A 26,998-nucleotide genomic window follows, 5' to 3' on the forward strand; every position below is an offset into this window, starting at 1 on the left:
TGAAACATACAGACATCAGTGGGTATTTCTTTATATAGGGATCCAACCAGAAGAAAGTAGCAGTTAACCCAGTTAACTTGTGACTCAGGGTTAATGTAAAATAACCAGGCTGTATGATTCCAGCTTGATGATGTGTGTGTAGAAAAGGACCCATTCAGATAACCAGACCTGACTGAGTGATAGTGACTGAGTTCACTTACTACGGATGTATCCACGACTGTGTCATGAAGAAAATGGCCTCTCAGTACAGCACGAAGTAGGAGCATGTTTTAAAATAGCAGTGTCCGGGGCGCCTGAGTGGCTCATTCAGTTAAGTGTTGGACTCTTGATTTCGGCTCAGGTCATGATCTCAGAGTTGTGAGCTCAAGCCCCTCATTGGCTCCTTGCTCAGCAAGGAGTCTGCTTGATGTCCTCTCACTCTCCCTCTGCCCTGCTCCCCACTCACGTGCATGCTCTTTCAAATAAATATCAAAAAAATAAAATAGCAGTGCCCACATGGTATTTGTTGATGTCCTTCTTAGCTTTCAGCATGGGGGCATTTCAGATGAGGTCATCCTCTTGGGTCCATTTCCCAAGTGTTGATCATTTTGTGACACAGAAAATGGCTTTTTCTGAGAGGGGGCCTCAAAGCCTAAATACCCCCTGCCACCCCCTCTTCTTCCCTTCCCACTATCCCCCAGAACATCTCTTCGTGGTGGGAAATTATGCATTCGCAAGTTGTGTTTCTTTCCTCACACCAACCATGTTCCCACACAAAGACAGACTCTGTAATGATCTCATGGATGAATCATCCCGTTATCCGGCTGTTGATAGGAGCTGCCTTTAGACAAAGATTTTGGTGTAAGCTATATTAAGGCCCCTTCATTGTCTGCCAGTTACCCTTGGGGGGATGGCTTATCGATGGAGTGTTGTAGACTAAAAGCTGCTTTGATGTCACTTTTTCCTGTCAGCCCTGAGCTTTGTTCCACTGACTGAACTGTGTAACGTTCTGCTCTGGTACAAGTAAGCAGCCCCAATCCAAGATGGCAGCTGTGTTGTATCTGAAGAGGCGAGAAATAGGACTTCATAAACTATGATAAATGCTTGCTTATATCACTGAGTTCCAGTAGATGCATAATCTCTTAATTAAAATTAGCTCACAAGTGGTATTTCCTAATCCAGCTTGCAAGCTTTGCTCTCTGCAGCAAATCTGTTTTTTGAAAGATCTGGAAATCCTATTAATATTTAACTGGCTTTAAATTATTTATGTATCAAAGCGTTTGACCTATTGTTGTCCCTTAAAGAGCAAGAGCCCAGTGGTGCTTCCGGCTGGCATTACGAGGTCTCAAGTTTACAGCACCATTAAATGATCGCAGGTGGAAGGCAGGCCATCTTGGAAGCTGAAAGCCCTGGAAACTAGTTAATGGATTATGCACACACAGGTCCATCTACTTACCAGGTGTTAAGTATTTAAATGTTACTTTTTTTTATTAGTAATATTGGTTCGCTAATTACGTGCTCCTTTAGGAAAAGATCTTACCTTGAACTTCTTGTTATCTAATACAGCATCTTGTTTGATCAATTCCATGCATTATAGCTCTGTGAGCAGAAAAGGTAATGAAAGATCATTCTGCCTGTTACATGGGATGAAATCAGGATTTGGTGGTTGTGTGGTTAACAGCGACCTAGGTAATCCCCTTTGGGCACCAGGATATCTAGATTGGCCATCTGCTCTGACCAGATGATTCCACAACTTCAAAATCATGTGTATTTGCTCTTTGCTGTGGGAGCCGAAACTAAGACAGGTCCAGGGAGTTTCCGACCACCAAGTCACAGGCTTTCAAGGAGAGCTATATTCAGTGAATTGTGGGGCAGTCCTATGAAGAATAGAGTTCCACTCCACAAAGAACCAGCCTGTGTTTCTGCCCCTTTAAATAAGGGTATAATTGCTGCTTGGCTATCTCCCCAAATGCATTCTCATCCCCTCCTCCATCTTCTGTGAGCCCCTGCACTGTCCCCCCCCTTAAACATCTCATATCCACCCCCATTGGCCAGACTTTGTAAGAAAACCTTTGTGCTGGGTTTTCAAAGTGTGTCTGTTGCTTACAGCTTCTGCAAAAGAACCTTGAATAGATGAGAAATGAACTCTTGGAGCTAAGTAGGTCTGAGCTATAGCGTCACCCGGGCCTGTGGAAGAGAAGAAAACAGACCCTTGCATTGTCCGTGGTTCCTGACCACTGGTTCTCTTAGTGCCTCTGTCCAAATGAGATCCTTCCCTGTGACGCGGCTAACCATGTTCATCTCTGAGTGCAAGCTACAGCGTGTAAACCGCAATGCACACAAGTTTGGACAGTATCCACATATGGTATTTGAACTTGCCTCCATTCCATTTTTAGGAGGAGGTGGAACTTAAATAAATTAATATTTGGATGCTACATGTATCTGGGAAAAAAAAATCTTCCAGGCTTTTCAAAGAAACTGGAAAGTCCAATTTCTGTCTGCTTTCAATTACTTACAGCTGCAGTTCCACAGTACCCAGTTCTGTCTCCTGGTCTCGAAGGGTTAATGTTGGCTTTGGTGCCAAGCAGATATTTCTGTTTTCATACACCATTTTAATGAGAATTCAGAACAATGATGTTAGAAAGAAAACATCAAGATTTTATCAGTACTCCCCAGGGACGACTTCTTATGATCCTTTTTCACTGGAGTTTTTAAAAGATTATTTCTGGGTGAACCAGCAATATCATTCAGAGGTCCTCTCTGTAGGCAGCTCTTCCTGGCTCCCCAAACGCGGGGGCATCCTGGGCCATAGGTCTCTCTTGCTTGCTATACACTCACATGTAAGTCCTGAGCAATTAACGTATCTATAAATTAGGTGGTGCGATGTGAAACCACTGTGGGCACCTTAACAGCATGTTCCATTATGGCTTGTGTTAACACAAGGTTTCAGCAACTCTTATGAGAGCACTTAGCTAAGGAACCTAGAGAAGTTTGTCAGCCTCTTTGTGAAAGATTGCCTTTTTCAGATGCCTAGAGTCTTAATATAGAGAAATTAAAAAGTAAGAAACTAACACACTGACCTAGCTTAGACAAGATCTGTGTCATGTTGCTTGGACATGTGGCTATGCAAGCAGATGTGTATGCAAGTGTCCTCTTAATTCAGTGCCACCAAAATGACAGCCACGAAGTTAGTGACAACCTCTTCTTGAATCTAAGGCAGAAAAAAAGGAAAGCGTGCCCTTAGCTGTTGCCACAAACCTGTCAATTTTCTGGAGCAACTGTGCTATTACTGTGTAGATGACGTTTTGAAGTTCAAATGGAGCAGATAGGAGTACACCAGATGTGGAGTGCAGGAAATGTCTCATTTCTTCTTTTAAAAGAACCCTCTAAACATGAACTGTTAGCCCCTACCCCCAACCCCACCCCAAGGCTGAAGGGAAATTAAAACGTAATCATCACTGGGTATTCTCCTTTCTCCCCAAGATGTGCAAAGGACCTGGAGTCTTCCATAATGCCTTGAGTTTGAAGAGCTGTGCTGCTCTGTGCCTCATGTAGGCATATCCTGTTCCCAGAATGCTAAAGGGATGCAGGGCATGAGTCCTCTTTGAACCTGAGTCCCACAGTGATCCTCTTCCTCCCCAGTGAGGATAATCCTCTGCTGGTTCCATCTGTAGGGTCCTGCCTCTCTCCCACCTCCTCTAGGACACCTGACACAGTCTCTTCTCCAGTGAGCTGGGGCTTGGGAGGTAAACATCCCAAGGTAGTGGCCAGGCCACTTGGGGGAAGGCTTGCTTGGTCCATTACAGTAGCTGCTAGCTGTGTTACTAGCTTGCTAGCTAGCTATTTGAGTTAACTAAAATGAGGGAAGCCTGGCTGGCTCAATCAGTAGAGCATGGGACTCTTGATCTTGGGGTTGTGAGTTCAGGCCCCATGTTGGCTATAGAGCTTACTTAAAAATAAGATCTTTAAAAAACATATATAAAAAATAAATTAACTGAAATGAACAATTTATTTCTTCAGTCAACTCATCACACTTCAAGTGCCCAGTTGCCACACAGCTAGTGGCTGCTCCATCAGACAGTTCAGATGGAGGAAAGTTTCCATAGGAAATGGTGTTGAATAGTGTGGGTCTCTAATGAGCAATTACGTGTGTTTTCTAGAAGCGGTTGAGCGGGGGACCCACTGCTCTTCTAGCTTGTTCTCTGACTCAGCTTGGCCTTAGTTTACTGAGAAAGGAGAGCGATACAAGTGAAGGGCCGCGGGAAGTGATGGCTACAGTGAGCCGACCCACACAGTCATTCTGGAGAGATGGGTTCCTGTGGTTAGGTGTGGTGGAGCTTAGCCCGTCGCCCTTTGTCTTCCATGTGGTCCAGTCCTGAAGGACTGGAATAATCACTGGAGCTAAGAATTCCTGTTTCTTTAAATGTATTTTGAGATTTATCTGTGAAGCGGAATCTTGGGCTTTATGTGAACGCATAAAGTTTAATGCATGTTATGGCTCCATTTCCCTTGGGTCAGGCATCAGGAAGCAGAGGGGATTGTGGTTTGAGCGTGGCTGGTTTGGTTCTGTGGATGGGGTGGGTACATCCAGCAGGGAGGGTCCCCCTGGCCAAGACAAGCCTTCCCAGGGAATCAGGAGCCTGTGAGCCCATGGAGTCTGATGGGACGGTGCATGCTGGAAAAATACCCACGTCCCCTGCCGTCGGTATAAACCAGCACTGGTGAGACAGCGAAGAGCCAGACTCCCTGGCTTCTTCCAGTAAATACTACACAGCAGACATTGTGTAGATGGGATACAAATGTGGAATGAGCCTCCGTCCCTGCCTGCAGCCAGTAGTTCATTCAAGAGCACTCTTAAAATGGGCATATTTTAATATCCTTATTTCTTTCGATTTTCTCACCCCATGAAGATAGGCTGTGCTTTTAAATTAGTTTCAGCCCTAAGTCACATTCTGTGTCTGGCAAAATGGAAACAAGGAGACGGTTGTTTGGGAGTTGGGAATTTGAGGCACGTGCTTGCTGGGGTGCGCATTAGGCGAGGAAGAAGTCCCGGAAGTGCACCGAAGATCCTTTAATGAAATGCAGGCACTGCAGCCTTTATATCTGCTCCCCTCCTGGGCTGCCATGGCCATCCCCTTATTCGTTGCCTGGTTCAGGTTCTTGCTCTGTTGGCATTGCCCTTTGTGAGTGCAGGCATCCTCTCTGCCCTCCGTTGCTTGAGGAAGCCTTTTAAGAGGCAGGCAGCGGGGTGGGTGGTCTCTGGCATGTGTCACCCTCAGGTTCCGGTGGCCTTGCTGAGCCCCACTCTGCTCCCAGCTGCAGGTTTGAGGTCACTAACGAATGCAGGTCTCTGTTCACATGTTTTATAAAGTGACGTGACTTAAATCATCCTGGATCTCACGGTGCCTCGCAGAGGAGGTGCCCCTGGGAGAACGCACGAATGGCCTGAAAGTACCCCATTGCTCAGAATGTTTGGAGCTCTGGAGGGGATGGTGTGCACCTTCTACCAGAGTGCTTACAGTTCTGAGCTACTGTCCTATTCTGCACCATCCCTTAGGGTGAGCTTGATGTCTGGAATTACCTGAAGTCTTTTACAGTCAGATCTGGTCAGTAGGATATGGTAGTGGGTGGGAGGAACACTGATTCTAGTAATAGCTTTCAGAGCAAATAAATACATATAAATACAAAGCTTGCAGACTGGGATGGGTTGATTGTTTGCTGCTTTTGTGTGACTGGACTGTTGATTGCGGAAGGGACTCCACAGAGAGTTTTGAGCATGACCATAGATAGGATGGTGTCCCAAGGAGACTACTTTAAACAAACAAAAGTAATACTAGATGCAAATTTTGGCTTTTTTTTTTTTTTAAGATTTACATATTTTAGAAGAGTGCGTGCATGCACAACCCTGGGTGGGGGGCTGGGCAGCTGGGCACAGGGAGAGGGACAAGCCGACTCTCCCATGAGTGCAGAGCCCATGCGGGGGGGGGGGGGGGGGCTCGATTCTAGGACCCTGAGATCATGACCTGAGCTGAAATCAAGAGTCAGATGCCTGACTGAGCCGCCCAGGTGCCCCTTGGCTGTTTCTTTTAAAACTGTCACACTTCTGCATTATAAATAGGATTATAGGGCCAGTGATTGCTCAACTAAATCAGAGAATCCCTGTTTTTTCCTTCCTAGGTGGAGAGGCTTCTTGTCTCTTTTCCCCTCACTCACCTTGCTCCCTCTCTTTATCTTGGGCCTGGAGAGTCCTGCCTGTACATTTTGTTTGTTCCTGCTTAGGTTGTGGGAGCCAGCCCCTGAATTGAATATGGTGCCTCCCTCCAGGCCATCCAGCAAGGCCACTGCCAGTCTGAGATGACTTTTTGACTAACAAGCACCACGTTACAGAGAAAGAAACTGGAAGACAGTCCTTCCCAAACGTGGCAAGGGTTAAAAACTGACAACCCAGGTTGCGCTGCATATCAACTGAAACAATGTCTATGGATGGGGTCCAGGCCGTGGTAGTTTGTCAGAGACCCCCAGGTGATTCTGATCAGCAGCCAAGTCTGAGGACTACTGTAAGGAGGGGGATTGTCCTTGACAATGTGAGCAATTACACCTGAGCTTAAACACAGCCAGCTCAGTCTTCCATCTCTCAGGCAACAGGATGTGCTAGAAACGGTACTGGATGCGATAACAGTCTATAGCCTACTATTCTGGTGACTTTGGCAAGCTACTTAGCCTCCTATGGGGTTTTTCATCTATAAATAAGATAATAATCACAATACCTGTCTAATAGGGTCCTATTAAGAAATCAGAGAGACAATGTGTGGAAGGCTTTGTAAATCGTGAAGTGCTGTATAAATGCTTGTTAATACTGGAGATCATTCTTTTGTAGAAATATACTCATTTTCTAGGTCCCCTGGCGAGATAGCTGGGATGACTCTGGCGGCAGTAATTCCTTTGTTACCAGCAGTAATGCTGGAAACTGTTTAGGACCAGAATTCCATTCTCTCAGCTAATAAAGGGGGCAGCGAGGAGAAGTGGTCTCCCTTAGCTTTAAAATGAAACCAATGGCCAGAGCCTAAGAGCCATTGCCCCATAATGCCCCGGGAATGCTTCCTGCCCTCCTGTTGGCTGACTAGGAGCTGAGGGGCCTGGCGGAGAGGAACATCAGTATTCCATGGGCTTCTGAGCCTGACTTTCATCTGCAGGCTTTCTGTTTCACTGGATTTCATCTATATCAGAGTGGATGAAACAAAGTAGAATTGCCCTCAGAGTGTTACTGATGGGCCGCAAAGGAAGCTCAAAGGGCTGTTCTGTTGGCCAGGGCCCGCCCCTTCAGTCATTTTCATCAGTATGACTGTGGTGTCTTTTGTGGGAAACGTCATCATGGCTCTTTTGAGTACAGACTGAAGTGTTTTTTCTTGGGCCTGTCCTCCCCAGGGATTTGAAGTTGGATGGAGGGAAGCAGTCATCAGGTGCTGTGAGCTTGAAAGAGATCATTGGACTTGAAGGCGTGGAGCTGGGAGCCGACGGGAAGGTAAGGCTTCCTGGCTTCCAATCGGCAGGTTCGTGCCCACACCACCGTGTCAGGATGCCGAGGCAGCATGACACACTGTGACCCTGGCTCTTGGTACAGGAACCAGGTCTGCAGCCCATCCCTGCTCCCCTAGCATGCACCCAGAGATCCACCAAGCCAGTGAGGAAATAGCACGAGTATTTCTCTACCAGTGCTACTCATAATGGAACGCAGGATGCTGATGAGTATCTCACACCCACATGTGCATGCTCTGGAATCAGAGGACCGGTGGTTTGAATGCACATTGATTCATGGTGTCAGCAAACAATGTTCCCGCCACTAGAAAGTTTGTTTTGAGTGGGAGGAGGTTGGGGAAAGAGGCTTCCCACGGTCCTAAAAAGCTGAGTCTCAGCCTTAGTGAGCACCTCACAGGAAGGCTGTCACAGTTCTCCTTATCCACAATCCAGTGAGCTGCTGGGTGGAAGTCCAGCGAGTGAGGTTGAAAGATGAACTTTCTGTGCTGGATCCAGTCAGTCTTTGCAAACCCTTCAAAAGCCTGTTTATGGAGATGATGCAGGTATTTGGAGAAGCCATCCCACTGTAGTTTGCTTCCAGCTGAGGCTGCTGGGGCAGCATATGACCTCCTCACCTCCCCTCTCCCAGAACAGCTGGTCACCACTGTGTCTGGGTGACATCAGCCCCAAGCTCACAAGCAGGGGTGCATGAGTGTGCTTCTCCAAGCAGGTGAAAAGAAAAACTTGTTCTGTGTCCATTGCCGAAGGTTGAGCGTTCACCTAACAATGAGGGAGGTGAGCTAGAGATCACATCTGCCAATGAAACATACAGGAGGCCCCAACCCCTCATCAGACACTCTTGGGGCCTGATGTATTCTGGGATTCTGCACTTGGTGGATTATAAGGCTTGTTCGGTGTTTAAAAAAAAAAAATGTAGTCTGTGTGTCATGTATTACACAACATCCCAGCAGCTTCTGGGATAGTTCTCAAACACACTAACATTTCTACCACATAACATGAGTATTCACATGAAGTGCAATATTAAAACTATATATAGCTTCAAGTCAGTTGAATTTAGGTTTTGGCACAAATAAATACCAAAATTAGTTTCATTTCTGATCTCACTGGATTTTAGAAGTACAGATGTAAGAATACGGACATGAACTTGGTGTGGTAACATAGCTTGGTTGGTCAGGATGCATAGCTAACATTGCCTGGGAATAATCTATTTTGCTCATTTTTGTTTTCACCTTTTAGACTGTTTCTTACACCCAATTTCTGCTACCCACAAATGCCTTTGGAGCCCGGAGAAATACCATAGACTCCACCTCCTCCTTCTCCCAGTTCCGTAACCTGAGCCACCGCAGCCTTTCCATAGGACGTGCAAGCAGCACCCAGGGGAGCCTGGACACAGGTAACCTTGGGTGGGGGCTAAGGCCAGGCAGTGCATGGCAGAAGGTGCCTTGGTGCACAGCATGTGTTGGGTCTTCCTGTGTGCAGACTGGAGGATGGGTGCCTCTGGATGGCGTGTGAGCCCATCCCACGGGGGGACATGACTTTTGGGCAAATCTAATTTCAGGCCATACAGGTTCACAGCCAGGCTACAGGGGGACCTACCTCATCAGTGAGATGTTTCAGCCACCAACACCCAAGCTCCCTCAAGGAGAAATGCTAAGGCCATCTGTACTGTGCAGATATGGTGGGACCACCTCCCCTACCCCCCAGCCTCTCTGCACCACTCGGCTCCTTATCTCAGCCTGGGTCTTGCCTGTATTTTCATAGTGTTCAGATTTGGATTAGGTGTGGGAACGTTTTGTGACTCTCATAGCAGGTGAGCTAACATGGCCAACAAACACGAAGGAAGGCTTGCTTGCTTTCAGCCTTGCCTCATCAAACCTTTGTAAACCTGAATAAGGGAGAAAACTATACAAAGCAGTATTATTTTTATTCTCAGAAAAATTCCAGGGGCACAGGAAGTTCCTCATACCTGTCCAGGTGCTGAGTCTGGATGCACTGTCCTTATGTTCCCGCCATCTCTGGTCACTTACAGCTGTTTGCCCTGGTGCCTGCTCTGATCTGTGTTTGTACAAGACACGGTAGCCAGCCCAGAAGCATTCACTCTAGAAACCTGCAGCTCACATGGCCGAACTTGAGTTGCTAATTGGATCTACAGGTTTAACGAATGCACATTTTTGGTGCTACATTTTGTAATCCCGGTGCTCGCTGCATCTTTTGTGCTCTGGGAGGTTTTGTGCTCTCCCAGGTCAGAGGGAGTGATAAATAATTTTCCAAAGTGGAAAAACTGTCCAAATGTTAAGTATTTGGTGATCCCTTGTGCAGGGGAGATGCTTCATCAACAAGTAGAGCTATCTCCTGCAGTGTGACTTTTTCGGCTCCATTCCCTGGGGCCCCTATTGATTATTTTGTGTATGACCCTCAGGTAGCGACCTGGGAGACTTTATGGACTATGACCCAAATCTCCTGGATGACCCCCAGTGGCCTTGTGGCAAACACAAGCGAGTTCTCATCTTTCCTTCGTACATGGTGAGTAGCGGAGGAGAGATGGTCTGTTTGCTCACTCCCTCAGCCTCACCCCTCAGGCCCCTCAGGCATGCCCATCCTAACAGGTGGCTGCTCTATGGAGTCTAGGGGGCTTGTTCACACACTGCTCAACCTAGGGAGCTTCTGGAGGCTCCCCAGTGTGGGTTGCTCACAGAGTAACCAGCATGGGCTGGTCCTGGGTTCTTCTGGGCACCTGACCTGCATCAACCACTTTGCCTACCAGACTAGCTCAGGGACCCTCACCTGAGCTTACACACATCTGTAGATGCCCCCACCTCCACCCCAGGGGAGAACCAGTTCCATCAGATTCAGCTCTGTCTGGAGTTCCCTGGTGACTGTAGGCTTCCACGTGCACTCCAAACAAACAATTGGCACTGGGCTCCGAATGACAGAATTATCTTCTGGGAGAGTGAAGGTAGGCCACTGTGGGCGTTAAATGCAAAACCTTTCCTTGCCATTTTTACTTCATGGACTCTTCCTGTTTTTCCCTTTGTGGTAATCTTGGTTTCTGCTTTTGGCTGACCACCATTTCCCACCACTAGGTCTGCCATTTCTCCAGACCCCAGCGGGGCCTGGCTGGGTCCTTGTACTTTCTTGGGGCAGACTTGCCCGGACTGAGCGGCTCGCAGATCTCGGGCAGCTGTGGAGGGTGGGGAGCGCTGGGCTTGTGGGAAACCTGCCTGGCCAGGCCTGCCCCACACGGCATCAGGCAGGAGAGCACTGACCCGGAATGCTCCCACCGCCTCCCTGACTGGCCCTGGGGGGGGAGGGGCGGGCACAACTCAGAACATCCCGCTCCAGTTCCCTTGCTCCTGCCCAGCCCGTGCTGTTCTCAGCAGCCCTGGCCTTGGGAATGAGCACACGGTCCCTTTTTCTCTTCTGGGTTCTTGTGTCTGCAGAGGCCAGAGTGGGATTCTATTTACTCAAAGGGCCCCTGAAAGTTCACCCTGAGCTGAGAGTTCTCAGCCCTGGGGATCCACCCTCCAGCCTCTCTTTTTCTTCCCTGAACATTTGGCAAGTGGCTGACACCAAAGAAACACCAGGAGGGACTCAGGTCCTCGCTACTTGCTCCCAGCATATATCCTATTCTCCCATGGCATGCTGAGTCAGAATGAATTACCAAAGGCACTGAGTTTAAAATTGCCCCTGCTTCTCATTCTCCCGTCCTCATTCTGTACCTCTTAACTCAGAAAGAACCAGAGCCATTTATAATTTTTTGTCCTGCTCTGTGACCTGTAAAGATTATTTACTTTTACAAAACCAGGGCTTATTCATGTAAGCTAGCACGTAATAAGTATTTAATAAATGACCAGAATCACCACCCTAATGGAAAGGGAGCAACTGAAACGTCATGCCTTGTGTAGGAATAGGATTCTTTATGTTGTTCATTGCTTTATTTACTAAGTAACGGGCAGGAAACTGTGGCTGGGGGAGTCTGAGTGAGGCTGTCACCGTTGACAGACAGGAAGTGGGGGCCAAGGCTAGAGCTCCTTCCCTGGTGCTCTTCTCACTTGGCCTGTGACTCCCATATCCCTCAGCAGTCAGCGGCAGAACTGCCAATCTCAGGGTAGGACGTGACAATGACTCTTTAGGGCCAACAGTTTAAAACTCCTGTGTGACCAAGAGAATAAGAGAGGGCACTCTTTTTGATCGACTGGGATTTGGCCGGGAGCTCTTCTGTAGGTCATGTTGTGTCTGGTGATAACATTGACTCTCCTTCTGAGGCCTTGTGTCAGGCTGGTGCCAGATCTTATTTTTTTCTTTAAATGGTTTCACTGTGAGCTTTGAGGTTCTGGGCTGCAGTCTTCGTGTGCATGCCTGTGCACACAGGTAATTTTTCCTCCTTGGACAGTGTGCTAGATGATTTGCCAAGTCAGCATATATGTCCTCTCCTCCTTGCTTTATGTTCCCAACTGGCTCATTTTTCATTTTACCATGTTGAATCTGCAGCCCCTGCTTCCTGTAGTAGTACATGTTTTAAAGAATGAAATGGCTTGTGAACTGCATTTTCTGGTCAGCCCCATAAGATGGACATCTATTCTGGCTGCAGAGATTGGTACTTTGATCAAATATGGGATGTCCACTTTTCAACATTGTTCTCTGTCACTGATATGCATGTCCTGTGTTATTAAGAGCCTCAAACTGGCCCCCGGGAGACTTCTTCTCTAGAAGCAGGCATGGAGTTTAGGGCTGTTTCACATGCAGCTGACTTGCACGAGTAAGTGTGTGGGTTTGGGTTTTGGTTGGTTTGCTTGAAGATACACAGTTTGCCCATTCAGCCAGTGTTGACTGAGGCCCTACTATGTGCCAGACCAAGTGCTTCCTTATATGGTGGAAAACAAACCAGCTGCTATCCCCATTTTCCTCAGCCTCACAGTGGGTAGAGAAGTCAGACAGTGAACAAGCAGATAAGTCACTATAGTCGTTAGGAGAGGGAAGAAAAGTGGTAGGAGGTTATGGGGGCAGGGTAGGGGGGTGGAGGTGGGAGGTCAGCCTCAAGGAAGGTTTCCCTGAAGAAATAACATTGAAGGTGAGTGTAAGTGGTAAGAAGGAGTAGCCATGCCAGGCCCCAGTGGGAAAGGCCCATGTGCAAGACTCTGTCTTGTGAAGGGATGAAAGAGGGTGAGTGTATAAAATCAGTATTTTTAACAAAGTCACTGTCCTTCCCTCTACACATGTGCACACACACGTGCACAAGTGGAAAAGGCAAGCCCATAGACTGATGATCCTGACAGATCTTCCATCCTTGACCACAGGCACACAGAGCTGTGCTAGTTATAGGCACTAACTACAAGGTAGACAGAGCTACAGGGTTACTTGATTTAAGCTATTGAAAACCTTTGAAGATCTGGGGCCATCTTGGTCTGTGGGTGGGTGGGAGATGAGCCCTCATCATTGGCAGGGTGCCCCTTGCAGACAGATGTCAGGCCTCTGTGAAGTCTGTGCACCCCCAGCTCATCTGTCCCCCTTCCTGGGGGCTTCCTTTCATGGTCTTTGCTGGAAGATTGGGAGGGAGGCCAGCCAGGAGCCAGGTTTGACTGTATGTGCAGTACTGCCTGCGTCCCTTCATACTGGCTGCCAAGGCCTGTGGGGTCCTGCTGCCTATGCCTCTTCTCCTTAGGTCACCAGTGCAGCTCGAAGGAGGCCAGCTCAGTGGTGGCCTCAAGCCTGAGAACCAGGGGCTATTGTCCAGGGTTTTGGGGTGTTTTGCTCCTGTGGAATTCCAGGGCCTGAGATGTTCATGTTGCCTCTGCAGAATCAAACAACTCAGAAAGTGATGAGCTAAACCTATCTTATCTCCCAGCTACCATTTTTTTTTCTTTTCATATTAAGGTGTAATTTATGTATGGCCAAACGTACATGTTTTAAGTGTAGAGCTCCATGAATTTTGTCATCTCTGCTTTAATCAAGATAGAACATTTCTTTCCCCTTAGTTCCCTCCTGTTCACCCTGTCCTGCCTCCTACCTGCAGAGGCAGCTGCTGTTCTGACTCTATCACCGTAAACTTATTTTGTGTATTTTGGTGCTGGTGCTTATAAACATAGTGTATGTGTTCCCCCCCCCCCCCCGCCGGTGGTCCTCCTTTCATAGAATCTAATATGTGAGACTCGCTTATGTTGCATGTGTCGGTAGGTTTTTTTTGTTTTTGTTTTTTTAAGAGCTTCCCCATTCCTTGTATGGATACACCCCAGTTTGTCTATCTACGGTCCTGTTGATTGACATTTGGGTTTCTAGTGTAGGGATACCATGAATATTGCTGCCATGGGCATTCTTCTACAAGTCTTTTGTGAACATGTATTTTCATTTCTCCTGGGTAGATACACCTAGGAGTGGGCTTTCTGAGTCCTAGTGTTGGCAATATTAATCTGCTAGGATGTAGTTGGATGTGTATTTTCGTTCACATGTGTTCTAAGTATGAGATAAATGGGCCACTCATGGCCACAGTTGCCTTGCCTTCAGAAACGGGAGAGTTCTAGAGGTGAATGTTTCCTTGAGGCCTAGAAAGAAGCCTGTTATGTACAAAGTTCAAGCGGCAGCCCTTTACAACTGGCCTTGCATTCATTCAGAGTTAACACTGGTTTTTAACTTTGATCTCTGAGAGTCACTCCCACTATGAGCCACCGTGAAAGGGCAAAGGGGAAATTTTGAAGTTAAAAAAAAAAAAAACAACTTCTGGGTCGGTCTGGAAAGCCAAGTCGCAGCTGCCTCTGTGGTTTTGGCCCTGAAATTTTTAGACGGTGACCACAGAGTAGGAAAGTCTGGTGAGCCTGCTGGCTACACTCAGGTTCTCAGAGGGCCAGCGCTTAATGACGGTGTTTCTCGGTGTGGCGAGGGCGGGCCCGAGGCCTCAACTCAGAGCCCGCTGTTTCCTGCCCCATGGGCCGCCTGGCTTGTAATTAAAGTTTCACCAGAAAGTGGTTGTTTATCATTAGAACCTGGCAGCTGAAGTCAGTAGTGGTTTTGTTTGTTCTTCCCCTTTATGGGTGTGGAGAGCAATTAAGAGGAGAAAGTAAGCAAAAGAGCTGACTGAGATAATGCCAACACAGTCAACGTTATTTGAATGCATATCTGGATCCTTTTCCTATCCCTCTTGAACCATTTTGACATCAGAAGGAAAACTGACTATACTAATCTTTATGACGTCTATAGATATATAAACCTGGAGAGGACATCTCTTGGATTGATCTTGATAAAGTGTCTATTCGTGTATTAGTATTACGATCTAACTACTCATAGAAAAGCCCCTCCTGGGGTGCCCAGGTGGCTCAGCAGTTTGGCACCTCCCTTCCTCCCAGTGTTGTGATCCTGGGGACCTGGGATCGAGTCCCACGTCCAGCTCCCTGCATGGAGCCTGCTTCTCCCTCTGCCTGTGTCTCTGCCTGCCCCCCACCCCCGTGTGTCTCTCATGAATAAATAAATCTTTAAAAAAAAAAAAAAAACCCTCCTTCCTATCCCAGACCTCCCCAGTGTTGTGGGAATATGTCTTAGAACTTTCTCGGCACGATATGGGATTCTGAGCTGTGAGAAATTGGAGACTCGGTTAAAGGAAGACTAAGTCAACCTTCTGTATGGTAGGCAGTTGGGCTCTGGTTTCCCTCACCATACTTCTCTTCCACTGAAAGCTCTCTTGATGACAGAGGTACTTACCAATCTGCAGGGTGGGTTTATACAGAGCCCTGGGGCTCTGCCTTGTAAGGCTCCTTCCAGGGCCCTCAGGTTTCAAGGTGCTTGAAACTCCTTCAATTCAGGAGATCCTCCTTAGGAAAAGGAAAAGGAAAAGTAAGGAGTCATTATGCTAACACCTTTGCTAGGCCTCCTGAGACCTGCTTGAGGGGAAAATCTGCTGGGTACCTGCACAGGAGCTGAGCAGTGGGGTCTTTGAGACCCATCAGCTTTTGGTGCAACTGTTAAGAATGCCTTTGTAATTGCCCTGTTCCATTGTGGTAGGTTTCGTTTTCTGGCTTTTAGGGTTTTTTGGATTGAGTGTATGTGACAGCTTTATTAGCTGTAATTCACATATCATACAGTTCACTTCTTTAAAGTATATTGGGGTGCCTGGCTGGCTCAATCGGTGGAACGTGCTACTCTTGGTCTAGGGGTTGTGAGTCCAAGCCCCACATTGGGCGTGAGCCTACTAAAAATAAGAAATGATAAAGTGTATAATTAAGTGGTTTGTAGAACATTTACAAATTTGTGCAGCCATCACCATAATCAAATTCAGGACATTTTCGTCATCCCAAAGAGAAGTCCCTATGCCCTCAACCCTCCACCCCCTCACCCCATGGCAACTACTCACCTACTTGTCTGTCTCGGTAGACTTGCCCGTTCTGGACATTTCATACAAATGGAATCCTACACTATGTGGTCTTTTGTGTCTGGCTTTTACTTACATAATGTTTTCAGGGTTCATCCACATTGTAGCATGCATCAGTATGGTGGTTTTCTTTTAATCTTTTTTTCTTACAAAAATAATACAAAATCAAATATTCTACATTTTACCCACCATGCTGTTGCATCTGCTCCCTTTCTATTTATTTGTTTCAGATTTTCAATGACCATTTTGTGGTCTTTAACATGATACTCCATTCACAGTTCATCAGCTCCTGCTCTGAGGCAACTGCTGAAGAAGCATGTATTTGGAAGTGTATCCGAATATGTGTGTGTGTGTGTGTGTGAGAGAGAGAGAGAGAGAGAGAGAGAGAGAGAGACTGAATTCCAGGCCACATCCACCCAATGTCCTCTTCAGTGAGTTGAAGACACCTTTCAAAAAGTTTTTCTGTATTACCAGATAAGCATTTGACAAGTATCTGAAACTGGACCTGCTTTGTGCCTTCTGGCAAATCCACATGGCAGCTTAAACCTGGAGCCAAAGTTGTTTTTCCTGTGTTTCTCTCGATGCTTTGTAAACAATTTCATTTTGGTGAGGAGCTGTTCCCCTCAGGGCAAGGGAGGGAGAATAAATCTAGGGTTATGGATGTGGAATCCAGTGGGTAGAAATAGCAATAAATGCTGCCCCGGGCTACAGAGGCCCTCCACTCACTCCCACAGTTTTCCTTGTGATTTACTGGCCTCTTGAGGGGAAGGGAAAAATTCATAGAAGAGCTGAGATGCCCATTTGTTTGTGGTTAGCTAGATCCAGTGAAGGCCACTGGTCTACCTTAGCGGGCATAGAATATCTGCTTCCCAGTGTCCGGCGGAGCTTGGGGTGCCCACAGATGTGGGGCATGTGCAGTCAGGCAGGCTAGGTCCCGTGATGCAGTGGCCTTTGGAACTGGAAGGAGCTGCAGAGAGCAGGGCCCATCAGCCCTCCTTCCTTTGGAATGTTCTGCCCCCAGGGGCTCCTGTGACCCAGAGGGGAGCTTTAGCAGTGTCTAGGGCAGAGCCACATCTGTTCAGAGCTGCCTGGGGAGATGTGGAGGGCAGGAGAATAGGGAACAAGGAGGGACTTATCAGGCCCTGAAGCAAAAACACTTCTCTGTTTCTGTGGAAACCAGACCAGCAGCGAGCCCCCCTTCACTCTCCAGCATTGTTATCGGGGTATCTGTACACCCCCCCCACCCCTCCAGACCTGCCTCCACTCCCTGCCTCACCTACCCCCAGCTGAGGCCCTCACTACACAGCACTATGACTGTGATGTGAGCCAGGTAAGCCCAAGGGCATTTCCCTCGCTGCTATCCTGATAAGTCAATCTTTGTTTTTTTAAAGCAAAAGATACCAGTGTGTCCACAATAGACGGTAGACTCTTCCAGATAGATGACTAAGTTCTGGTCTTACCTTCTCTTCCTGTCATCTTGGAAGGTAGTTATGGTGTCAGCCCCAGGTGGGCCCTCCTGACCTGGCCTCCCATCTCTGACTGGCAGGCCCCTTTCCAAATTGCACCTCTGGACATTCTGCATTCTGGATGGTCTCCCCACAGCCGACCTTCCTCTCTTCCCTTCTATGCAGCTGTGTATACACAGCTTCCTTGTAGGCAGGCAGCTGCAAGAATGTGCACTCAAGCTCCCTCTCGTTCCAAGAGTGGAATGGCCGTTCTGCAAAATCACAAGCACCACAGAGAACTGGAGCTAACTGCCTGCCACACTGCCTGGCCCAGCTGTCAGCCTCTGCTGTGGGCCACAAGGAGCTCTACATCTGGCCAATCCCATGGCCTGGAATTAGGTGGCATTGAAAGCATTGGTCACTCAGTCTGTCCCAGGCCAGGAAGGAACCACAGCCTGTTTATTAGCACTTTGATTGATTGTAATGCACGCTGACAAAACCTGCGCATTGAGTCTATATATTAGACTAGTACATAGGAAAGTACATAGGAAATGTAGCACCTTTAATTCATTTTCTAGTACATAGGAAAGTATAGCACCTTTAATTCATTTTTCTCTCAAGCCAGAAGGACTGAGTAACTGGGGGCCCGTAGTAACCCTGTGCATGCATCTCAGCCTCCAGTGCTACCTCCTTGGCTCATCTCTATCACTGAAAAGAGGGTTGCTGCCTTCCAGCTGGTCGAGAAGTCCCACCTCTCAAGACGTTGTAAGGTACCTCAAGACAGGACCACACAGGAGAATCATGGCTGCTTATCTTCCAGAGAATAATTGTGAACAGGAACTGGAACAGAGGACAGCAAAGACGATCATCCCCTCTGGAAACTGCCTAATGTGGCGGCCCTGGGCTCAGGGTGATTCAGCCAATACCCAGAGTCTGGGCTGTGTGGGGTCAGTATGGAGCGGTGGGCTCAAGATGCAGTGGGTGAACAAGGGTCTGGGAGCAGATGGCCCTGACTGGACTCCGAGCAGGTTTTTTTTTTTCTTTTTTTTTAATTTTATTTATTTATTCATGAGAGAGACAGAGAGGCAGAGACACAGGCCCCTTGCAGGGAGCCCGATGTGGGACTTGATCCCGGGTCTCCAGGATCACGCCCTGGGCTGAAGCCGATGCCAAACTGCTAGGCCACCGGGACTGCCCCAAGCAGCTGAGTTTAAGTAGGACCTGAAACAGCCCCACAAATCTCGGGGTGCCTTGCCGCAGGTGATGGGGAAGCCAGATGGAGACACCGAAACAACAGAATCCTGAGTGGTTTCCCTAAGCACCCCTGCATGGTGGAGCTGGGGTCCGACCTGGGGGTTCTGGCTCCAGAGTTTGTGATTTCCTCCTGCAGACCACAGCTCAGAGAAGCAGAGACAGAAGGAAGACTGAAGAGAGAGCCTTATCCCAGCAAGCACAGGAGGTGGGAAGAGAAGAAAGTGGGAAGTGCTCCCATACACTGTGGCCAAGGCCAGCAGCACCTGCTGTTTGGGTCAGAGCTGAGGCCAGTGGAGACAGCTGGGATCAGCACAGCAAGGCTGTGTAGTAGCATCATTATGAGCAAGCACCACTGCCCTGGGATGAATGGTGCCCCTGAAAAACAGGTTGACGTCCTAAGCCCTAGTACCTCGGGTGGCCCTAAACCTGTAGGACTTGATGTCATTACAAACAGAGACCCAGAGAGAAGACAGCCATGTGAACAGACACATGGGGAGAACACCAGGTGATGAATGGCAGAGACCGCAGTAATGTGTCTACAAGCCAGGGGATGCCTGGGACCAGAAGCAAGGAGAAAGCAAGGAAGGATTCAGGCCATAATTATAGAGAGAACAGAACCCATCTGACACCTTGATCTCGGACTCCTGGCCTCCAGAGCTGAAACACTGTAAATTCCTGTTGTTAAAGCCCCGTGGCCTCTGGTACTTGGTTATGGCAGCCACAGGAAACTGATGTGACCACTTTGGCATTATCTCCCTGCCCAAGGTGCTCAGCCTGACCTTTACATTTTACTACCATCCTCCTCCTGTCTTGAGTCTGGAAGGCCTTTCATCGCCCCAGAAGCCAGCCTGCCTCACCGACATTGATGTCAGCAAACCCACTGAGATGATGGCATTGTTGGGCCCCTGCCTCACACACAGTGGCCACAAATTTCCAGTAGTCCGTGTTCTCTCCTTCCCAAGGTGCCTCTGGACTTTCCGAAGTAGCCACCCGGGAAGCGCTGGGCCCAGCTCTCCCACGTCCCTCCTGTGCCTTCCTCCAACAGAGCCCCTCCCTCTGCCACACTGCCCTGAAGGCTGCCCACCCCCTGGGGGTCAGGAAATGGGCCTTGACAGAGATGGAGATCTGCAGAGATTCCCCCACCCAAAAATGTACCATATCTATTTTAGAAAAGACCCAAAGAGTAGCCCAGTGAAAGCCAAATAAGTGGAGGATGCCAGCAGGCTTTCTACTCCATGCTGGGAGCAGTGGCAAGGAAAGGCTGGAAAGTCCACATAGGGAGAGTGATGCAGTGTAACCCTGGAAGGCAGGGCTCTGCCCCCGAGAAGATGAATTCGAGGGCTTGGCTCTCCCTGTAGCTGGCGTGTGCTGTACTCACTGGGGCCAGGTGCTCAGTGTCTGCTCTCTGGCCCCCTTCTGCCCCGCCTCTCCAGGACCAGCCTGGAAATAAATGTATGTGTCCACTGCTCTCAGGAAAAGTAGGCCCCAGCTCTTAACCCAAGAGCTAGGACAGGGTTGCTTGTGAAAACAAGAGTCTCTCCTTCAAGGCCTGAGTCCAGGGTTGCAGGCTAAGCAGGATTTAGTGTTTGTGAAGTCATTCTGAAATTCGAACTAGTCAGGAAGTGGTGTGTGAGGTTCCTCTGGGGTAAGACTTGGTGCCCTGATAGGCCTTCTTGCCCACAGACCCTCCCCATGGGCTCTGCCCTTACCCTATGTCTTCCCAGGTGAGATTTGCTTATGACGGCAATCCGCGCCATCAGGGAAAGGAGTGAGTGCCTCCTCAGTTATGGTTCCATGGTGGAAGAATGGCATCCATGCAAGCTAGTTTACAGAGGAAGGGGTTTAGCATGGGATACTCAACAACTTATGGAGGCACTGGAGAGGCTGACCACACAGCCTAAGTTGGGGTTTCAGGGATGATCCCAGACCCACACTGCAGAGCCAGGCCACCCCTCACCTCTTCCTTAATCAGGGCCCGCGTTGCTGGTTGGGAACTCAGAGCGGCTGCCAGTGTCAGACCTGGTGCTGCCACTGCCACCCTCGAATGCCTCTACTGGTGAAATGGGCACCCAGGCAGGACTCCTGGACTCCTGCCGACACTTGGCAGAACAGAAGCATGGCTTCCGCGTCATGGTGCCCTCTTGGGCCGGTGCATTGATGGAAGGAATTGGAATCGTATTTGGAATCCTAGCTGCAAAGGAGTCAAGAAGTACAGCCAAGTGGGTCCTGTTTGGGGGGGAGGGGGTGTCGGATATCCGGACCACTGCGTATAATGCAGCTGAATCGCTGAGGAGTGCCCCGACAGCCAGGGCTTTAGGGAAGCCGGTCCAGCAGGAGGTGGCTCCAAGCCCAAGTGTGGATGGGTGCTGCCGGGTGAGGAGACCCAGGTGAGGGGAAAGTCTCCTGGGAAACATCACGATGTGGATCCAGGGCCCCACCCTCGCATGCTGACTCGCCGCGCCTGGAGCAGAGCCCGGATTTCTGCCGTCTCCCATTTCCATGCTCTTGATAAAATTCTCCAGTGTCCTTTAGGTACATCATGTTCTTGTTCAAGCTTCAGGAAAATCCCCTGAAGCAGCCTCACCAGGTGTTCTTCCTAGTTTCAGGGAGGGGAAGCTGAAGCCTCAGGAGGTTGAGTATCTTTCCTGGAGTTGCCACGTGGCTGGAGGCAGAGCCGCTGACAGCAGTCAGCCCTTCCTACCTGCTGCCGGTCTCGAGTTGTCTCCACTGCTCATTTTAGCCTGATGAATGGAACTGCACTGAGACAGTACATGTGGCGAGCTGGGAGACCCGGCTCCAGTGCCGGCCCCGCCCCATCACCCCTCTGAGCCTCTGCTTCCATACCCGTGAGACGAGGTGGCTAGCACACACCTGCAGGCTGCTCTTCTGGCAGTGGGAAAGCAGAGCTGCTGTGGTTGCCACAGGGAAGGCTCCAGACCACCCTTCCCAGTCCAGGATATCCTTGCTTGGGGCTCACAGGGCTTCAGTTTCCAACAAGAGCTGGCGAGGGTTTGCTTGAGACTTTGATCCACCAAGGAAGAGCAGGAGAGGCTGGCTCTGGGAGTTAGGGATGCCTGGTGTGGGGCAGAAGAGAGAGGGAGGGAGGGCTTGGGTATTTAGGAAACAGAAGTAGTAGCTGATGGGCCAGTGGGCCCAGCATGAGGTAACGGTGTTAGATGTAGTTCCCCATTCTGCTGCCTGTTTCCTAAATGAAAAATCTTACATCCTGTTCAACCCGGAGGAGACGTCTGTTTGGGATGATAAACGCATCTTGGAGGGCTGCCACAGGGGAAGCATCCACTCTGCCAGACATTGAGTGGCCTCCATAAGGTCTCATACTTCCCTCCTCTTGCTGCCCAGCAAAACGTCACTGCACACAAGTGTGTGCCTGAATCTGTTTGCACCCTGGTGCCACACTGCCACTTACTTGTTCCTTGCCAGCACTTCACAGGTGCATAGAGTGGCTACCAGAACCAGCATGTCCTGGACCACCTAAGGGAGAGCCTTCTTGATTGGGCCAGAAAGACAAGCTACCACAGAACTCTTGGCATTGCACTGAGTCTGTTTTCACCCAGAATTTGAGAAAGTTCCATAGGAGTTTGGTGGAACCATTTGAGTTCATCTTGCTATGGTTTGCTTTTACTTGCCAAGCTGTTACAAAGGTGCTAATATCAATGTGAATTTGGATGTGCTGGCTCTTTGTCTCCTCTCCGTTATTAACGGACACCAGAGGCCTTCCACGTGCCTGTACAGCCAAGCATCTTCTGAATGGAGGTGTTTACAGATAGCTACCCACTTGTGCAGGAGCCCTGGAGGAAAGCTGTGATGCCTCCACTAGAAGAGGCCAGGCCACAGCAGCCGTCCACGGGACTGTTCCCTACCCAGCAGAATCCAAACTTGCTCTTTTCTCGGGCTCTGCCTGGTGAATATTACTGCCTACAGTCAGCCAGAGAGGCATCAGGCATCCTTGTTGCTCTTCGAAAGTAGGATCCTGAGGAGGAGAAGTGAGGCTAACCTGGTGAGACCCAGCCAGAGACTGTTACGTTCAGAGTTAATAGCATACGGCACAGACCAACCAGGAAGACCCAGGTCCTCAGAAGGACCTCGAATGAACCAGTCTTTAAGGATGGATAGGATTAGAAAGGGGGAGGGGGAGGGCATCTGACTGGCTCAGGCTGTGGAGCCTGCAACTCTTGATCTTGGGGTTGTGAGTTCGAGCCCCACATTGGGTGAAAAGCCTACTAAAAAAAGGAGAGGGGAAGAGGAAGAACCCCAAGGTTTCCAGGATTGTTAACAGTAGCTGACACCATGTACACATGATGGAAGATTATCTAGCCATTAGAAGGAAGGGAATTCTGGGCAGCCTGGGTGGCTCAGTGGTTTAGTGCTGCCTTCAGCCCAGAGCCTGATCCCGGGGATCAGGGATTGAGTCCCACGTCAAGCTCCCTGCATGGAGCCTGCTTCTGCCTCTGCCTCTGCCTCTCTGTCTCTCAAATAAATAAAATCTTAAAAAAAAAAAATCTGACACCTGCTACACTGTGGTTGAACGTGGAGAAACATTGTGCTGAGTGAAACAAGCCAGCCACAAAAGGACATACTGTATGATTCCACTTGGATGAGAGACCTAGAGAAGTCAGAGACTGCAAGCAGAATGGTGTTTGCGAGTGAGAGCTGGGGTGGGGGGAACAGGGAGCTGTTGAGTGGGGATAGAGTGATGAAAGTTCTGCAGATGGATGATGGTGATGGCCACACAGCATGAATCGACTTAATGCCACTGAACTGGATACTTTAAATGGTAAATTTTATGTGGTGTATATTTTCCCACAACTAGGAAAATAATAGCTAACATTTATCAAGTGCTTGCTGTATGCCAAGTGCTGCTCAGAGCACTTCTGTAGTTCTCAAAATAGCCACGTGAAGGTAGACACTGTTAGCTGTTCTCATTTTACAGATGGGGAGCCTGATGTGTGGGGTCATTAAGTAAGTGTCCCAGGGTCAGATGACTCGCGATGGTCACATGTGGATTGAACCCTCAAGTGTGCACGTGCACACCCCATGCCCTCACCCCTGTGCTCAGTAACAGGCTGAGGCACAGGACCTGCAGGAGGGACTGGAGGCTGCTGTTTCCAGATGTCACCCAGTCCTGCCGTAGCAGGGATTCGTGTTCTCTCTGCCTCCAGAAGCCATGTGCTGTTCAGACGCTCAGGCTCAGCGGGGCCCTTGATGTGGCTCTCTTCCGGGCTCCCCATTGCTCGGTGGTGTCCAAGATTGTCGTTGGCCATAATATGCATGTAACCGTTCACCCAAGACCCCTATATATTAAAGAGTGACCCAGGGTATACCTGGGTGGCTCAGTCAGTTCAACGTTTGGCTTGGGTCTACCCTGAGATCATGACCCACGTCCAGCTCCCTGCTCAGCGGAGTCTCTACTTCTCCCTCTCCCTGTGCCCTCCCCACCCCAGGCTTGTGTTTTTGTCTCTTTCAATTAAATAAAATCTTTAAAAACTTTAAGAGTGACCCGAGTTGTCCAATCTGTTACAGACCACAGTAATAGACTATGTGAAGCCCTCAGATCTCAAGAAGGACATGAATGAGACCTTCAAGGAGAAGTTTCCCCACATTAAGTTAACACTCAGCAAGATAAGAAGGTAGGTGAGGATCAACATCCACTTGAACTTCCCATTCAAACCCTTTCCTGGTGTGCATTAAGCTCATGCTTTGTATGGCTGGTTCCTCCTGTAGTTCCAGGAAAATCATTTACACAGGTGCATGCAGCAAGGTGAGGCTCATCCGATGCTGGTGGATGCTTGCTTGCATGAGTGAGAGCCAAGGAAGAAGGACAGAAGACCGAGCTCTTGACATGAGTTAGTTGACAGGGGTCTGGGGGGAGCTTCCTTAAGTGAAAGAATAATTACTTCATACTGTCTGAGGCTTAACAGTTCAGTAAGGGTTATGATACAGAAAACTCATTCTCTGCTTTCTCAAATGTAGACAAAACAGAAAACGGTTGGATAACATTTGAGATAATTCTTCACCCACAGTCATTCACCCAAGAGTTGACAGCCACACCTTACCTTTAAGCATTTGGCAAAACAAAGCAAGATCAGACCCATCTTTTCCCTGCAGCTGATTGGATTGACTTCGTGGTGACCCACATGTGCCAGCCTGGAGAGAAGTGCCTGGGGTTGTGTGTGTACACCAGGACAGATTTTCAGTGCATGTAGTGATGGAGGCTAGACTATGCGCCAACACGGCGTTGGAGTAGGTGCCAATATTTACATGCTGTGTATTCCAATTCTGACTTGATTCTGGCATGTTCCAAGCCAGAGAAGTGTGAGAAAAGTGATGTATTCACACTTTGTCCATTTGCTGGGTAGCATTCCTAAGTACACTGGCTGTTTTGCTGTTAGCCTAACCCCTCTTCTGCCACAGTTTCTGAACATGACTGATACTCAGCAGAGTTGATACCAAGCACCTAATTTAAATCTATAGGTGTCTCTCTGGAATGATCATAATTCCCCTCTGCAATTTACCTCTTTTCCCTTGGACAGCTTTACTTCTAGTTTCTAGAGACCCTCAGACACCACCTGGATTCAGTGTGGTCTTCTGTGTCCTTGTTGACATGGTCAGTACAGTTTCACCAACAGAGAAGAGCCCTAGCAGCTTAAGTCTGTTGCCCACGTATAAAGGAAATTTACCCTTTGGGATTTAGTCCCATTCCACGTCACCCTTCTGGGAATGAGAAAAAGGAAATGCTTTGGGATGCACTAGTCTTTTTTTTCTTTGGGGTCCTCTGAAACTCCCGAGTTCTAATAATGTTCCTTTCTTCCTGTCTTTCTATAGTCTGAAGCGAGAGATGCGGAAGCTTGCCCAGGAGGACTGTGGCTTTGAGGAGCCCACAGTGGCCATGGCCTTTGTCTATTTTGAGAAGCTCGCCCTCAAGGGAAAGCTAAACAAACAGAACCGGAAGCTTTGTGCCGGAGCATGTGTACTATTAGCAGCCAAAATCGGAAGTGACCTCAAAAAACATGAAGTCAAGCATTTAATTGACGTAAGTGACCTGAGTCCTGTTGCCTGAGGAAGCATGTGGGAAGAGCCTGGTTGGTGATCCTGCCCAGGAGAATTGCTAGTACCCACTGAGAGACCAGGGCTGTGAGGTCATCCTGCAGTGGAGGTCAGGCCCCGCATCTCAGGCTGCTCTAGAACAGAGGGATGATCCACTTTGACAAGACCAAAGATCCCCAGTATTGGGTCAGGCCATAAAAATCCATTTTCAGACACCCTGAGGGGTGAAATTACTCTCAAGCCGCAGAAGCCACTGCAGTGGGAAGGGGACAGGGGCTTGTGGGCAGTGTGACCACAGAATGTCCGTCAGACACATTGACTCAACAGACCTTGGCTTCCTGTGGCCTTAGTTGTCTCTTCTTTAAGGAAGGGCATGGGTTTGATTGAGTGGTACCTCTTCCTTCTAAAGGAGAGCCCCATCAAAGCAAGGAAACCCAGATCTTGGGTGCAAAATGCCTGTTTTGAAATATACTGTATTCGTAGAAGACTTGAGATGCAATAAAACCAACAGATCAGGAGACAGTTGCCATTGAAAAGATAGCTTCCTATCACGGTTCCCAAGAGAAGTGGCTTAGCTCAGTCTGCTGAGCAAAATCACATTGACAGGGTGGCTTCAACAGCAGGCATTGACTTCTCACAGTTCTGGAGGCCGGGAGTCCAGGATCAGGGTGCTGGTGGCTTCAGGTCCTGGCAAGAGTGCTCTCCTTGGCTTGTAGATGGCCTCCTTTCATTGTGTCCTCACGTAGCAGGGAAAGAGGTAGGCTCTCTGCTCTCCTCTAATGGCACTCATCACATTGTGAGGACTGCACTCATCAGCTCCTCAACCTGACCACATCCCGGAGCCCCCCAGTTAATATCTTGCTGGAGGATAGGATTGGTGGGGACACCAAACCATGGGGAGCCACGTGGGGAAGTACTGTGGTTGGTCGTGAGGCAGAGGAAGAAGGGGGAACTGTGGGCTGGATGGAGCCTCCTGTTTCCATTAGAAGGAACAGGCAAGGCAGGGTAAGTGGGCTTCAGACTGGCTAGCTAGAATCATTCCAGTTGACTCTGGGGCAGAGGAGAGCTGTCCTTACTGGTTCCCCTGGCCCTGTGTGAAACATTTGGGCAGGTGGAGAGTGGTCTGGAGTGTGAGAAGGGGATTGAGGAGATGGTTGAGGTACGTCTGGGCCTTGGATGGGTTGGTTTTGCATACAAAAGATGTACCCACGAGTAGTTGGCTAGCCCTAGAAGGGGGGTGGGCGCGCCCTCTTGGGTCTGCGAGGCTCCAGATGGCCAAGCGTCAGAATACAGAAACTACAGAAACTACAAGTTGTGGTCACTACGATACCCTGTGGGCTAGTTGTGCGGCTGGCTCAGGGGC

At 48.9% G+C, this 26,998-nt stretch overlaps 1 protein-coding gene across 3 annotated transcripts in view; it reads left to right on the forward strand.

Moving 5' to 3' along the window:
- Positions 1–26,998, forward strand: part of CABLES1 (Cdk5 and Abl enzyme substrate 1) — a 116,476-nt gene that overhangs the window by 85,596 nt on the left and 3,882 nt on the right. For all 3 annotated transcript variants that reach the window (XM_072829020.1, XM_072829022.1, XM_072829023.1), the window contains 5 exons: positions 7,405–7,501; positions 8,752–8,908; positions 9,935–10,038; positions 24,112–24,218; positions 25,414–25,621. In XM_072829020.1, the coding sequence (XP_072685121.1) occupies positions 7,405–7,501; positions 8,752–8,908; positions 9,935–10,038; positions 24,112–24,218; positions 25,414–25,621 (673 nt within the window). The remainder of the gene's footprint in view (positions 1–7,404; positions 7,502–8,751; positions 8,909–9,934; positions 10,039–24,111; positions 24,219–25,413; positions 25,622–26,998) is intronic.

Source organism: Canis lupus, chromosome 6, assembly GCF_048164855.1.
Source record: "Canis lupus baileyi chromosome 6, mCanLup2.hap1, whole genome shotgun sequence".
Classification (NCBI taxonomy): domain Eukaryota; kingdom Metazoa; phylum Chordata; class Mammalia; order Carnivora; family Canidae; genus Canis; species Canis lupus.